Below are 13,206 nucleotides of genomic sequence, written 5' to 3'. Positions count from 1 at the left end.
CATGGCAAGAAAAATAAATTCAGTCGGCCAAACTAAACCAATAAACCGGACAAGAAACACGAGGCTACTCAAATCATGCATAAAAGAGTTCAGATAAAAATCAAATAATATTCATGGATAGATCTGATCATAAACTCACAATTCAACGAATCCCAACAAACACACCGCAATAAGTCATTACATCAATTAGATCTTGAAGAACATCGAAGAAAACATTGTGTTGAATATCAAAAAAAAAAGAGAAGAAGCCATCTAGCTACTAAACTACGGACCGTAGGTTTGTGGTAAACTACTCACGCATCATCGGAAGGGCAACAAGGACGATGAAGAACCCCTCCGTGATCGTTGCCCCCTCCGGTAGTGCCGGAAAAGGCCTCTAGATTGGATCTCGTGGTTTTGCAACTTGTGGCGGCGGAAAAAGTATATCGTCGACTCCCCTAGGAATTTTGGAGTATTTATAGAGGCGGAGGTAGGTCAAGATGGTGCCTGTGGGCCCCACTACCAACCAGGGCGTGTCGGGGGCCTCTGGCTCACCCTGGTGCCTAGTGGGCCCCACGTCCATCTTCTCGTGGCCTCCAGAAGCTTCAAGGGTCTCTTATCACCAGAAAACAATCTCTAAAAAAATTCGTAGCATTTTGTCTTCGTTTGATATTGATATTCTGTAAAGCGAAAAAACAAGCAAAAAACAACAATTGACACTGGGCACTAAGTTAATGGGTTAGTTCCAAAAAATATATAAAGTTGCTTGTAAATGTATATATAAAACATCCAGAATTAATAATATAACAACATGAAACAATTAAAAATCAATGACATAGGACTTAGATGTGCTTTGATTATTACACATCCGGATGTGCTTTAGCAAAACCGTTTCTTTTGAGATGCTCTAATTTTGTTGGAGATCATCTCAACTGAGTGAACATCATTGTCGTGCGTAGTTGTAGCTGAGCGAACAGAGCCTTGCTCTTCCTCGCCAACACCGCCTTCTTCCTCGGCCGTTATCTCAGCTGAGCGAACTTCATCCTCGTCGGCAGCTGAGCGAACTTGGTCGTCGCGAGGCGAGCGAGCGGGGTAGTAATACACGCAGCAAGTATTTTAATTTCAAGTGACCTAGGAAAATACTCGGTGTTCGTACATCAATGGCAGTGAGTGCCAACTACTAAAATCAAACTGGAATCGGACGGCTAGCGGCCCTTATCTAATTTACGAGGAACAGGAATTCACGCACAGAGGCTTGATCTTTGATGCCACCTTTTCAATGCATCGATTATATCAAACCGCACCAAAGATAGACCCAGCAATATGATACGTCCATTGCCAACCAACATGTGGTTGTATAATTAGGCCACTTCCCGTGCATAGATGCTTAGATAACAGTAATCCACTTCTGAGCCCAGGTTCAGCCGCACCCGCCCTGACAGAAAAAATCAAAACAAATACTAAAAAAATCAAAAAAAATCCAAAAAACAATTGCGTGGTAGATAATTTGATGCGTGAGGTCCGCTCCAATTTTCAAATGATTTGGACATCTGAGCAGCTCTCGGCAAAAAAAAGAAATTCGGGGTCTGTAAAAATGTATACTGTTCATGCACTATTCTGACTCGATTTGTCTTTTTTGCTGAGAGTTGCTCAGAAGTCCAAATAACCTAAAATTTGGAGCGGACCTCACGTGATAAGTTGTCTACCATGCAAAAAAAATTGAATATTTTTATTTTTCTTTAGATTTTTTTTTTGGACGGATGCAGATGAGCCTGGTACCGAAACGCCGCACTCCTTAGATAAGGTGCTAAGCGTATTAAAAAGTTTAGCAACTAATGCTCACAATGCATAGGTGCTTTATTTGTTGCTGCTAAGCTCCCCTCATTTAATGCTTTATCAACTAAACTATTTTATTCATTGGTGGGTTTCTTTCATTTAATTATTTTTGCCTAGGTTCATGTATTTGGCATTCGTTCTTTCTGGGTCATAAACTCATATCTCTCCTTTTTATTACATTGCCACATCAGATTTTTTTACCTACATGGCAGCCTTAGCACATGTACTACCTCTCTCTCAATTTACAGGGCGCGTGTACCCCTAGGTCGTCAATTTGACCAATCTAATACAAGTCATATATTACAAAAAATATACCAACATAAACTTCGGAGTTTCTACTTTGAAAAGGTATAATTTTTGTGTTATATAGTTTATATTAGGGTGATAAAATTGGCAACTTAGGTATACGTGTAGGACTTGTAAAATGAAACGGAGGTAGTACAAGATGAAGCATTGTGAAGGGTCTTAAAGCATGGTTAATAATATAGCCGGCTGCTGACTACATAGACATGCCATGTCATTAAGAGTTAACAATATTAATTACTCATACAATAGAGTTGGCTATAAGGTTGGCTATAAGCCACAACGTTTTTTCATTTTCCATCTATATCTTTCTTCTCATCAAATGCTTTTACCTAAAAGCACTCAGAGAGTCTGACTCTTGCATAAAAGCCCACTCCTTTACTTTTTTCTTGTCTCTCTTCTTCAACAAAAATGCCATGTAAGCAAGCTTATAGCCCACTATTATACTTGCTTTTAGGAGGATAGTGGTATCCTTAGCCCACGAAGGTTCGTATTTATTCTAAATTTATTTCAAGATTTCCGACAATGCACTATCAGTTAGGGAAGACATTTCCATCGTCGACTACGAGGCGCCTACAATGACTTTGTAAAATTTCAAGATTATATGCTGGCTCTGTCTATCAGAGATGTTCATAAAAGTAAGGTGTGTGTGTGTTTTAATAAGGTTAAATGTATGCGTGTATATATGAACGCTTGCACGATTGCGCCTATGTTAAAAAAATGATACGCCCATTCTTCACTGCGCCCATCCAAAAAATGCCCCAAGCCTTGGCATCCGTCTCCAATGGACGGAAGAATGGTGCATTGGTCGAAAATGTTCGCAGTTCGCGGAAAGCTCCTCAATGATTCTTCGATTTGCATTTTGCAACATTACAAAGGGGGTCGCTACCAATCAAAGCCCGTACAACAAAGCATAACGAGTTCATATTTTCCAAACACCCAAAACGAGTTCCTCACTACCAAAATTGTATAGCTTAGTGTAGAGTCGCGCACGCAATCTCTACAATAAGCTATCATATGAGCGAAAACAAAAAAGCAAAACTGCAGTATGGTCCTCGTAAGCACGATGACGATGGCGTATCAGTTGGCCGAATATTTCTTTGACAGCGCGTCGAAGTGTTTCCTTTGCTGCAACCAAGAACAGCGGGAGATGTAAAGCCGGTGATATGACATTATTATATATACCAGTGAAGTACTATTGTAAGATCGACCTGTTGTCGGCATTTTTATCGTACCTGTTCAGATACCGAGGGCTTTACTTTAGAGAGAGCATGCTCAAAGTGCCGCAGTTTAATCTTATTAGTCAAGTCAGTACTCATTGACGAGTCCCCTTTCGCCAGGAATTCGCACCGCTCTTCCAATGCTGCCATCGCTGCTTCATTCACCTGAACAAGGAAGGCATGCTCAAACAGGTTAGCTCCATTTTGAACATTCCCAAATCAGATGCTTCGTATGCAAACAGATTGACACTTCTATTGATCCAGATATTTGGTGGCGTTTGGAAGAGCATCGCCCAAACATAAGCAGGCAAGCAAGCAGCGATGCAGCTTTCACAAACTCAAACAGCAGGGGAACTCAAGGAAAAATCAGAAAGCTCACCAGTGATGCCAGGTCGGCACCAGTGAGATTATTGCACTCCTCTCGACGTGCAATTGCGTTCAAATCAACATCTTCAGAAAGAGTTTTCTTTTCAGTATGTGCTTTCAATATCGCAACCCGCTCATCGGCACCAGGTAAAGGTACAAAGTGTTTCTTCCCAAATCTGCCAGGCCGTAGGACAGCCTCATCTATAACATCAATTCTGCACCAGAAATAAAGCAGTGGTATCAACCACCCACTCAGGTATAAGCATGTACAAAGAAGCAATCAGTAGCTGACAGTACCTGTTCGTAGCTCCAATAACATAAACACCATGACGCTGATCAGCACCATCGAGTTCAACAAGTAACTGCGAGCAGAGCATTTTCATTTTTGATTAACACAGAACAAAGAGAGAGAAAAAGTGTCAGAGAATCTCTGTATTGCAAACACAGGTGACCAAGACAATGTTCAAACCTGGTTTAGGAGACGTTCAACAACCCATCCTCCCTCTTTCCCTCTCTTTGTTGTCAGAGCATCTATCTGCCAAATCACATGGAACAAACACTTCACTTGAGCACGGTAATTCGAGAAGCATTTTCACACCCAACAGGTACAAGCTGCTTGACTACTTGCTGCAAGTTGCTTGTCTACATGCTGCAACTTGCTACCCAGTATTCATAATTGTTCTAAGCAACTACAGTGTTCCTCAAAAGAATAAATACACAATAGGCAAACAGCTAAACAAAAAAAAAATACCTCGTCAAAAAATAGGATGCATGGGGAGTTAATCCTTGCACGGGTGAATATCTTCCTTACTTCTGATTCACTCTCCCCAACATACTTGTTCAGTAGCTCAGGCCCCTACAGTTCCAGAAAAAAGGAACATCTTAGCAGTCTATACACAATAGAAATTAGTGAAGTAAAAATACGGAAATGTAATCAATTACCTTAATGTGAATAAAATTTGCCCCTGCATCATGTGCAACTGCTTTTGCTATTAGTGTTTTCCCACAGCCTGGAGGTCCAAACAGCAAAAACCCAGCTTGCATGTTCACTCCGAAATCCTTGAAAGGCAGACAACAATAGGAGAACATGAAGACCAAATTAAGTATTTCTAGGAAACAAAAATTAAGCATTTAAAGCACCCATGAAGTGCTACACCTTATAAAATCCAAATAAGAACCACAGATGTCTATGAACTACCTTCAGTACGAATTCAGAAGCGGCTTAAACTTGCTGTTACTATGGTGACCAATTGACCAGGTTAAATGCAACAGACAGAAGAAAGTAGTGTAGAACGCAGCCCATGTGATTACCTTATAAACTTCAGGGTGCTTGATACAACGAACAATGCACCGGTCAAATTCTTTCTTTAACGAATCAAGACCTCCAACATCCTCCCATGTGACGTCAGGCACAGAAGAAAATCCTTCCCTTCTCAATGATGGTTGAACCATTGTGGCTGCTTCCTTCAGGGATTGAAGCAAGAAAGTGTGTCAAAGATGGAACACACTACTAAAAAGCTAATAGCAGAGGAGGACAAAAGGACAGGAACATGGCAGACAACAGACAATGAAAACGATATAATGTACGTTCAGACAGCAGGTGGTTAATAGAAGAAAGAAAAAATGATCCCATATGGCTTACCTCAAAGTCATCCATAGTGATACATAGGCTGTCCATTTCACCTTCACTCCAAGGATGTCTCCACCAGTCCTGCTTGTTGTTTAGATCACCCCCACCACTCTGCTTTTTTCTTTCAACAATTATTCTCTTCATTGCCAGATTCCCTGCTTTATCTACCAATGCCTTCAAGTCTGCACCAACAAATCCTGGGGTAGCCCTTGCTATCTTGAACAGGTCAAATTGGTCTTTCTCAAGTGTTAGGTTCTGAGTAAGCATCTTCAAAATCTGTTTCCGTCCAATCTCATCTGGAACACCAAGAGATATTTCTCGATCAAACCTCCCTGGTCTCCGAAGCGCTTGGTCAACAGCATCAGGCCTATTGGTAGCTCCAATGACAATGACATAGCCAGGCTTCTTTTCAGATGATTGCGAGTCCAAGTCACCACCATCTGATCCAACATTCTGGTGGAATTCATCCATGCATGTCATTAACTGTGTAACTATCCGCCGCTCCATTTCACGTTGCAAATTCTCCCTCTTGGATGCAATTGCGTCTATCTCATCTATAAATACAATTGAGGGAGCAGTTCTGTACGCCTTCTTAAACAAGACTCTAATATTTTCCTCAGAAGCTCCTGCACGAGTACAACAACTATGAGGCGAACTTCTAAATTGGTCTGACAGATAAAATTTAAGTAGTAGGGGAGCTGAATATAAAACTATTGAAGACAAATGAGAAACAACTTAGAACAGTGGATGTATGAACTCCTTAAGTGTAAATTTCACATTCGGATCATGAAGCAGTATTGTTATTACTTCGCTAGTACTAGGGTAGTGGATGGTTGCAAATTATACCCTATTGATATGCACACACAAAAAAAATCCTCACTTCCCAGGAAAGCATCAAAGCACCTCTGAAAAATTATTCTTTAGTTAATCCTGGCTGGTGGGAAGATGGATCCATCACCATGTATCTAAACCTTTCACTACCTCTTTAAGTACAATGCTTTAGTGACCACTATATAGTTCTTGAGAAATATATGTCCAACTACTGGCAAATGGCAGTGCATAAAAGCAAAGCTTGGCCAGGTGCTTCACTTCCACAACTTGTTTTAGGGAGCTACACTTCGACAACTAAGTTCAATTATTCAAAGCAGCAAAAACCAATTTCACAATATAGAACTTAAACAGTAGCTAATTGAATTAAAGACCACTTGCGCACAATACTAACCTTAATCGCTGGCTATTTATTTGTCAGCAGTTTCAATTTCTAGTTGGAATGCACTGAGGAGCTTGCATTACAAAATACTAACATCTATAGAGTTCATCAGTTAGCATGTACGTATAAATTTTGCTCATCGGCCAAGGATGGGCTGTGATATTCTGCAAGTTGACCCCAAGAGAAACCAGCATAGCATTTCCAAAATCATCATTCCTTAAATACTGTTGCATTTCACTTGTTTCAAGCATGATACATGATGGGTAAATATCAAATTAATTTTCATATGCATACACAAAGGTTAAGAACTTCTGCAAATTTATAGTGCAAGGAATCAAATCAGATAGCATACCAGAGACCCCAGATACGACTTCCGGCGCGGATATCTTGTAGAATGGCACGCCAGTCTCATTGGCGATTGCATGGGCGAGCGTGGTTTTCCCACAGTCTCGGAGTCCGGGGATCGTCATCGAGCTGAACGTGTGCTAGAACTCGGATGTGACGTAGTTTCGGTGCTTGATCGGTCGGGCCGTGAAGACGTATGACTACATCAACCGTGTTGTTATAATAGTTCCGCTGTCGGTCTACGACGGTACGTAGACAACACTCTCCCCTCTCGTTGCTATGCATCATCATGATCTTGCGTGTGCATAGGAAAATTTTGAAATTACTACGTTCCCCAACAGTGGCATCCGAGCCTGGTTTTATGCGTAGGTGTCATATGCACAAGTAGAACACAAGTGAGTTGTGGGCGATATAAGTCATACTGCTTACCAGCATGTCATACTTTGGTTCGGCGGTATTGTTGGATGAAGCGGCCCGGACCGACATTACACGTACGCTTACGCGAGACTGGTTCTACCGATGTGCTTTGCACACAGGTGGCTGGCGGGTGTCAGTTTCTCCAACTTTAGTTGAACCGAGTGTGGCTACGCCCGGTCCTTGCGAAGGTTAAAACAGCACTAACTTGACAAACTATCGTTGTGGTTTTGATGCGTAGGTAAGAACGGTTCTTGCTAAGCCCGTAGCAGCCACGTAAAACTTGCAACAACAAAGTAGAGGACGCCTAACTTGTTTTTGCAGGGCATGTTGTGATGTGACATGGTCAAGACATGATGCTAAATTTTATTGTATGAGATGATCATGTTTTGTAACCGAGTTATCGGCAACTGGCAGGAGCCATATGGTTGTCGCTTTATTGTATGCAATGCAATCGCCCTGTAATGCTTTACTTTATCGCTAAGCGGTAGCGATAGTCGTAGAAGCATAAGATTGGCAAGACGACAATGATGCTACGATGGAGATCAAGGTGTCGCGCCGGTGATGATGGTGATCATGGAGGTGCTTCGGAGATGGAGATCACAAGCACAAGATGATGATGGCCATATCATATCACTTATATTGATTGCATGTGATGTTTATCTTTTATGCATCTTATCTTGCTTTGATTGACGGTAGCATTATAAGATGATCTCTCACTAAATTTCAAGATAAAAGTGTTCTCCCTGAGTATGCACCATTGCCAAAGTTCGTCGTGCCCAGACACCACGTGATGATCGGGTGTGATAAGCTCTACGTCCATCTACAACGGGTGCAAGCCAGTTTTGCACACGCAGAATACTCAGGTTAAACTTGACGAGCCTAGCATATGTAGATATGGCCTCGGAACACTGAGACCGAAAGGTCGAGCGTGAATCATATAGTAGATATGATCAACATAGTGATGTTCACCATTGAAAGCTACTCCATTTCACGTGATGATCGGTTATGGTTTAGTTGATTTGGATCACGTGATCGCTTAGAGGATTAGAGGGATGTCTGTCTAAGTGGGAGTTCTTAAGAAATATGATTAATTGAACTTCAATTTATCATGAACTTAGTCCTGGTAGTATTAGCATATATATGTTGTAGATCAATAGCTCGCGTTGTTGCTTCCCTATGTTTTATATATGTTCCTAGAGTAAACAAAGTTCAAAGAAGATAGTAGCAATGATGCGGACTAGGTCCGTGATCTGAGGTTTATCCTCATTGCTGCACAGAAGAATTATGTCCTTGATGCACCGCTTGGTGAAAAACCTATTGCAGGAGCAGATGCAGACGTTATGAACGTTTTGACAAAAGCTCAGTATGATGACTACTTGATAGTTAAGTGCACCATGATTTACGGCTTAGAATCGGGACTTCAAAAATTGTTTTGAACGCCACGGAACATATGAGATGTTCCAGGAGTTGAAGTTAATATTTCAAGCAAATACCCGAGTTTAGAGATATGAAGTCTCCAACAAGTTCTGTAGCTAAAAGATGGAGGAGAATAGCTCAAGCAGTGAGCATGTGCTCAGATTGTTTGGGTACTACAATCACTTGAATCAAGTGGGAGTTAATCTTCCAGATAAAATAGTGATTGACAGAATTCTCTAGTCACCATCACCAAGTTAGTAGAACTTCGTGATGAACTATAGTATGCAAGGGATGACGAAAACAATTCCCAAGCTCTTCGTGATGTTGAAATCGACGAAGGTAGAAATGAAGAAAAACATCAAGTGTTGATGGTTGAAAAGATCACTAGTTTCAAGTAAAGGGCAAAGGGAAGAAGGGGAACTTCAAGAAGAACGGCAAGCAAGTTGCTGATCAAGTGAAGAAGCCCAAGTCTGGATCTAAGCCTGAGATTAAGTGCTTCTACTGCAAAGGGACTAATCACTGGAAGCAGAACTACCCCAAGTATTTGGCGGATAAGAAGGATGGCAAAGTGAACAAAGGTATATTTGATATATAGATTATTGATGTGTATTTTACTAGTGTTCGTAGCAACCCCTCGGTATTTGATACTGGTTCAGTTGCTAAGAGTAGTAACTCGAAACGGGAGTTGCAGAATAAATAGAGACTAGTTGAGGGTGAGATGACGATGTGTGTTGGAAGTAGTTCCAAGATTGATATGATCATTATCGCACACTCCCTATACTTTCGAGATTAGTGTTGAACCTAAATAAGTGTTATTTGGTGTTTGCGTTGAGCATGAATATGATTTGATCATGTTTATTGCAATACGGTTATTCATGTAAGTTAGACAATAATTGTTGTTCTGTTTACATGAATAAAACCTTCTATGGTTATACACCCAATGAAAATGGTTCGTTGGATCTCGATCGTAGTGATACACATATTCATAATATTGAAGCCAAAAGATGCAAAGTTAATAATGACAGTGCAACTTATTTGTGGCAATGCCGTTTAGGTCATATTGGTGTAAAGCGCATGAAGAAACTCCATGCTGATGGGATTTTGGAATCACTTGATTATGAATCACTTGATGCTTGCGAACCATGCCTTATGGGCAAGATGACTAAAACTCCGTTCTCCGGAACAATGGAGCAAGCAACTGACTTATTGGAAATATTACATACTGATGTATGAGGTCCGATGAGTGATAAGGCTTGCGGCAAGTATCGTTATTTTCTGACCTTCACAGATGATTTGAGCATATATGGGTATATCTACTTGATGAAACATAAGTCTGAAACATTTGAAAAGTTCAAAAAAATTCAGAGTGAAGTGGAACATCATCGTGACAAGAAAATAAGGTTTCTACGATCTGATCGCGGAGACAAATATTTGAGTTACGAGTTTGGTCTTCAATTAAAACAATGTGGAATAGTTTCACAAACTCATCCCACCTAGAACACCACAGCATAATGGTGTGTCCGAACGTCATAACCGTACTTTATTGGATATAGTGCAATCTATGATGTCTCTTACCGATTTACCACTATCGTTTTGGGGTTATGCATTAGAGACAGCTGCATTCACGTTAAATAGGGCACCATAAAAATCCGTTGAGACGACGCCTTATGAACTATGGTTTGGCAAGAAACCAAAGTTGTCGTTTCTTAAAGTTTGAGGTTGCAATGCTTATGTGAAAAAGTTTCAACCTGATAAGCTCAAACCCAAATCGGAGAAGTGCGTCTTCATAGGATACCCAAAAGAAAATGTTGGGTACACCTTCTATCACAGATCTGAAGGCAAGATATTCGTTGCTGAGAATGAATCCTTTCTAGAGAAGGAGTTTCTCTCGAAAGAAGTGAGTGGGAGGAAAGTAGAACTTGATGAGGTAACTGTACCTTCTCCTTTATTGGAAAGTAGTTCATCACAGAAATCTGTTCCTGTGACTACTACACCAATTAGTAATGAAGCTAATGATGATGATCATGTAACTTCAGATCAAGTTACTACCGAACCTCGTAGGTCAACCAGAGTAAGGTCCGCACCAGAGTGGTACGATAATCCTGTTTTGGAGGTCATGTTACTTGACCATGACGAACCTACGAACTATGAGGTAGCGATGATGAGCCCAGATTCCGTGAAATGGCTTGAGGCCATGAAATCTGAGATGAGATCCATGTATGAGAACAAAGTATGAACTTTGATTGACTTGCCCAATGATCGGTGAGCCATTGAGATTAAATGGATCTTCAAAAGGAAGACTGACGCTGATAGTAGCGTTACTATCTACAAAGCTAGAATTGTCGCAAAAAGGTTTTCGACAAGTTCAAGGTGTTGACTACGATGAGAGTCTCTCACACGTATCTATGCTTAAGTCTGTCCGAATCATGTTAGCGACTGCCGCATTTTATGAAATCTGGCAAATGGATAAACAAAACTGCATTCCCTAATGGATTTATTAAAGAAGAGTTGTATATGATGCAACCAGAAGGTTTTGTCTATCCTAAAGGTGCTAACAAAATGGGCAAGCTCCAGCGATCCATCTATGGACTGGGGCAAGCATCTCGGAGTTGGAATATACGCTTTGATAAGTTGATCAAAACATATAGTTTTATACAGACTTGTGGTGAAGCCTGTATTTACAAGAAAGTGAGTGGGAGCACTACAACATTTCTGATAAGTATATGTGAATGACATATTGTTGATCAGAAATAATGTAGAATTATTCTGCAAAGCATAAAGGAGTGTTTGAAAGGAGTTTTTCAAAGAAAGACCTCGGCGAAGCTGCTTACATATTGAGCATCAAGATCTATAGAGATAGATCAAGACGCTTGATAAGTTTTTTCAATGAGTATATACCTTGACAAGTTTTTTGAAGTAGTTCAAAATGGAACAGTCAAAGAAGGAGTTTCTTGCCTGTGTTACAAGGTGTGAAATTGAGTAAGACTCAAAGCCCGACCACGACAGAAGATAGAAAGAGAATGAAAGTCATTCCCTATGCCTTGACCATAGGTTCTATAAAGTATGACATGCTGTGTACCAGATCTATTGTATACCCTACACTAATTTTTGCAAGGGAGTACAATAGTGATCTATGAGTAGATCACTGGACAGCGGTCAAAATTATCCTTACTGGAATAAGGATATGTTTCTCGATTATAGAGGTTACAAAAGGTTCGTCATAAAGGGTTACGTCGATGCAAGTTTTTGACACTGATCCAGATGACTCTAAGTCTCAATCTGGATACATATTGAAAGTGGGAGCTATTAGCTAGAGTAGCTCCGTGCAGAGCATTGTAGACATAGAAATTTGCAAAATACTTACGGATCTGAATGTGACAAACCCGTTGACTAAAATTATCTCACAAGCAAAACATGATCACACCTTAGTACTCTTGGGTGTAAATCACATAGCGATGTTTGGGTGTTGGTCACATGACAATGTGAACTATGGGTGTTAATCACATGGTGATGTTAACTATTAGTGTTAAATCACATGGCCATGTGAACTAGATTATTGACTCTAGTGCAAGTGGGAGACTGAAGGAAATATGCCCTAGAGGCAATAATAAAGTTATTATTTATTTCCTTATATCATGATAAATGTTTATTATTCATGCTAGAATTGTATTAACCAGAAACATAATACATGTGTGAATACATAGACAAACAATATGTCACTAGTATGCCTCTACAAGACTAGCTTGTTAATCGAAGATGATTATGTTTCGTAACCATAGACATGAGTTGTCATTTGATTAACGGGATCACATCATGAGGAGAATGATGTGATTGACATGACCCATTCCGTTAGCTTAGCACACGATCGTTTAGTATGTTGCTATTGCTTTCTTCATGACTTATACATGTTCCTATGACTATGAGATTATGCAACTCCCGTTTACCGGAGGAACACTTTGTGTGCTACCAAACGTCACAACGTAACTGGGTGATTATAAAGGAGCTCTACAGGTGTCTCCAAAGGTACATGTTGGGTTGGCGTCTTTCGAGATTAGGATTTGCCACTCCGATTGTCGGAGAGGTATCTCTGGGCCCTCTCGGTAATGCACATCACTTAAGCCTTGCAAGCAATGCAACTAATGAGTTAGTTGCGAGATGATGTATTATAGAACGAGTAAAGAGACTTGCCGGTAACGAGATTGAACTAGGTATTGAGATACCGGCGATCGAATCTCGGGCAAGTAACATACCGATGACAAAGGCAACAACATATGTTGTTATGCGGTCTGACCGATAAAGATCTTCGTAGAATATGTGGGAGCCAATATGAGCATCCAGGTTCCGCTATTGGTTATTGACCGGAGACGTGTCTCGGTCATGTCTACATTGTTCTCGAACCCGTAGGGTCCGCACGCTTAACGTTACGATGACAGTTTCATTATGAGTTTATATGTTTTGATGTACCGAAGGTTGTTCGGGGTCCC

At 40.6% G+C, this 13,206-nt stretch overlaps 1 protein-coding gene across 1 annotated transcript; it reads right to left on the bottom strand.

Moving 5' to 3' along the window:
- Positions 1-2,942: 2,942 nt before the first annotated feature.
- Positions 2,943-7,014, bottom strand: LOC119346028 (cell division control protein 48 homolog C-like). The gene is made up of 10 exons (XM_037615785.1): positions 6,897-7,014; positions 5,347-5,960; positions 5,016-5,168; positions 4,647-4,763; positions 4,456-4,560; positions 4,174-4,239; positions 4,002-4,066; positions 3,718-3,919; positions 3,354-3,503; positions 2,943-3,246 (listed from the first exon to the last, which is right to left on the bottom strand). Exons 1-10 carry the CDS (start codon positions 7,012-7,014, stop codon positions 3,199-3,201), a joined length of 1,638 nt encoding a protein of 545 aa, XP_037471682.1. The 3' UTR covers positions 2,943-3,198.
- Positions 7,015-13,206: the final 6,192 nt, after the last annotated feature.

Source organism: Triticum dicoccoides, unplaced genomic scaffold, assembly GCF_002162155.2.
Source record: "Triticum dicoccoides isolate Atlit2015 ecotype Zavitan unplaced genomic scaffold, WEW_v2.0 scaffold37068, whole genome shotgun sequence".
NCBI lineage: Eukaryota > Viridiplantae > Streptophyta > Magnoliopsida > Poales > Poaceae > Triticum > Triticum dicoccoides.
The sequence above is the reverse complement of the archived record's forward strand: the minus strand, read 5'-3'. Positions and strand labels throughout refer to the sequence as shown.

Bases quoted from the DNA above. Each gene is read 5' to 3' on its own strand.
- LOC119346028 (XM_037615785.1), bottom strand. From the start codon at position 7,014: ATGACGATCCCCGGACTCCGAGACTGTGGGAAAACCACGCTCGCCCAT. The intron at 4,764-5,015 runs GTAATCACATGG...CTGCCTTTCAAG, and splicing joins AGCACCCTGAAGTTTATAAG to GATTTCGGAGTGAACATGCA. The intron at 4,561-4,646 runs GTAATTGATTAC...CTGGAACTGTAG, and splicing joins CAAATTTTATTCACATTAAG to GGGCCTGAGCTACTGAACAA.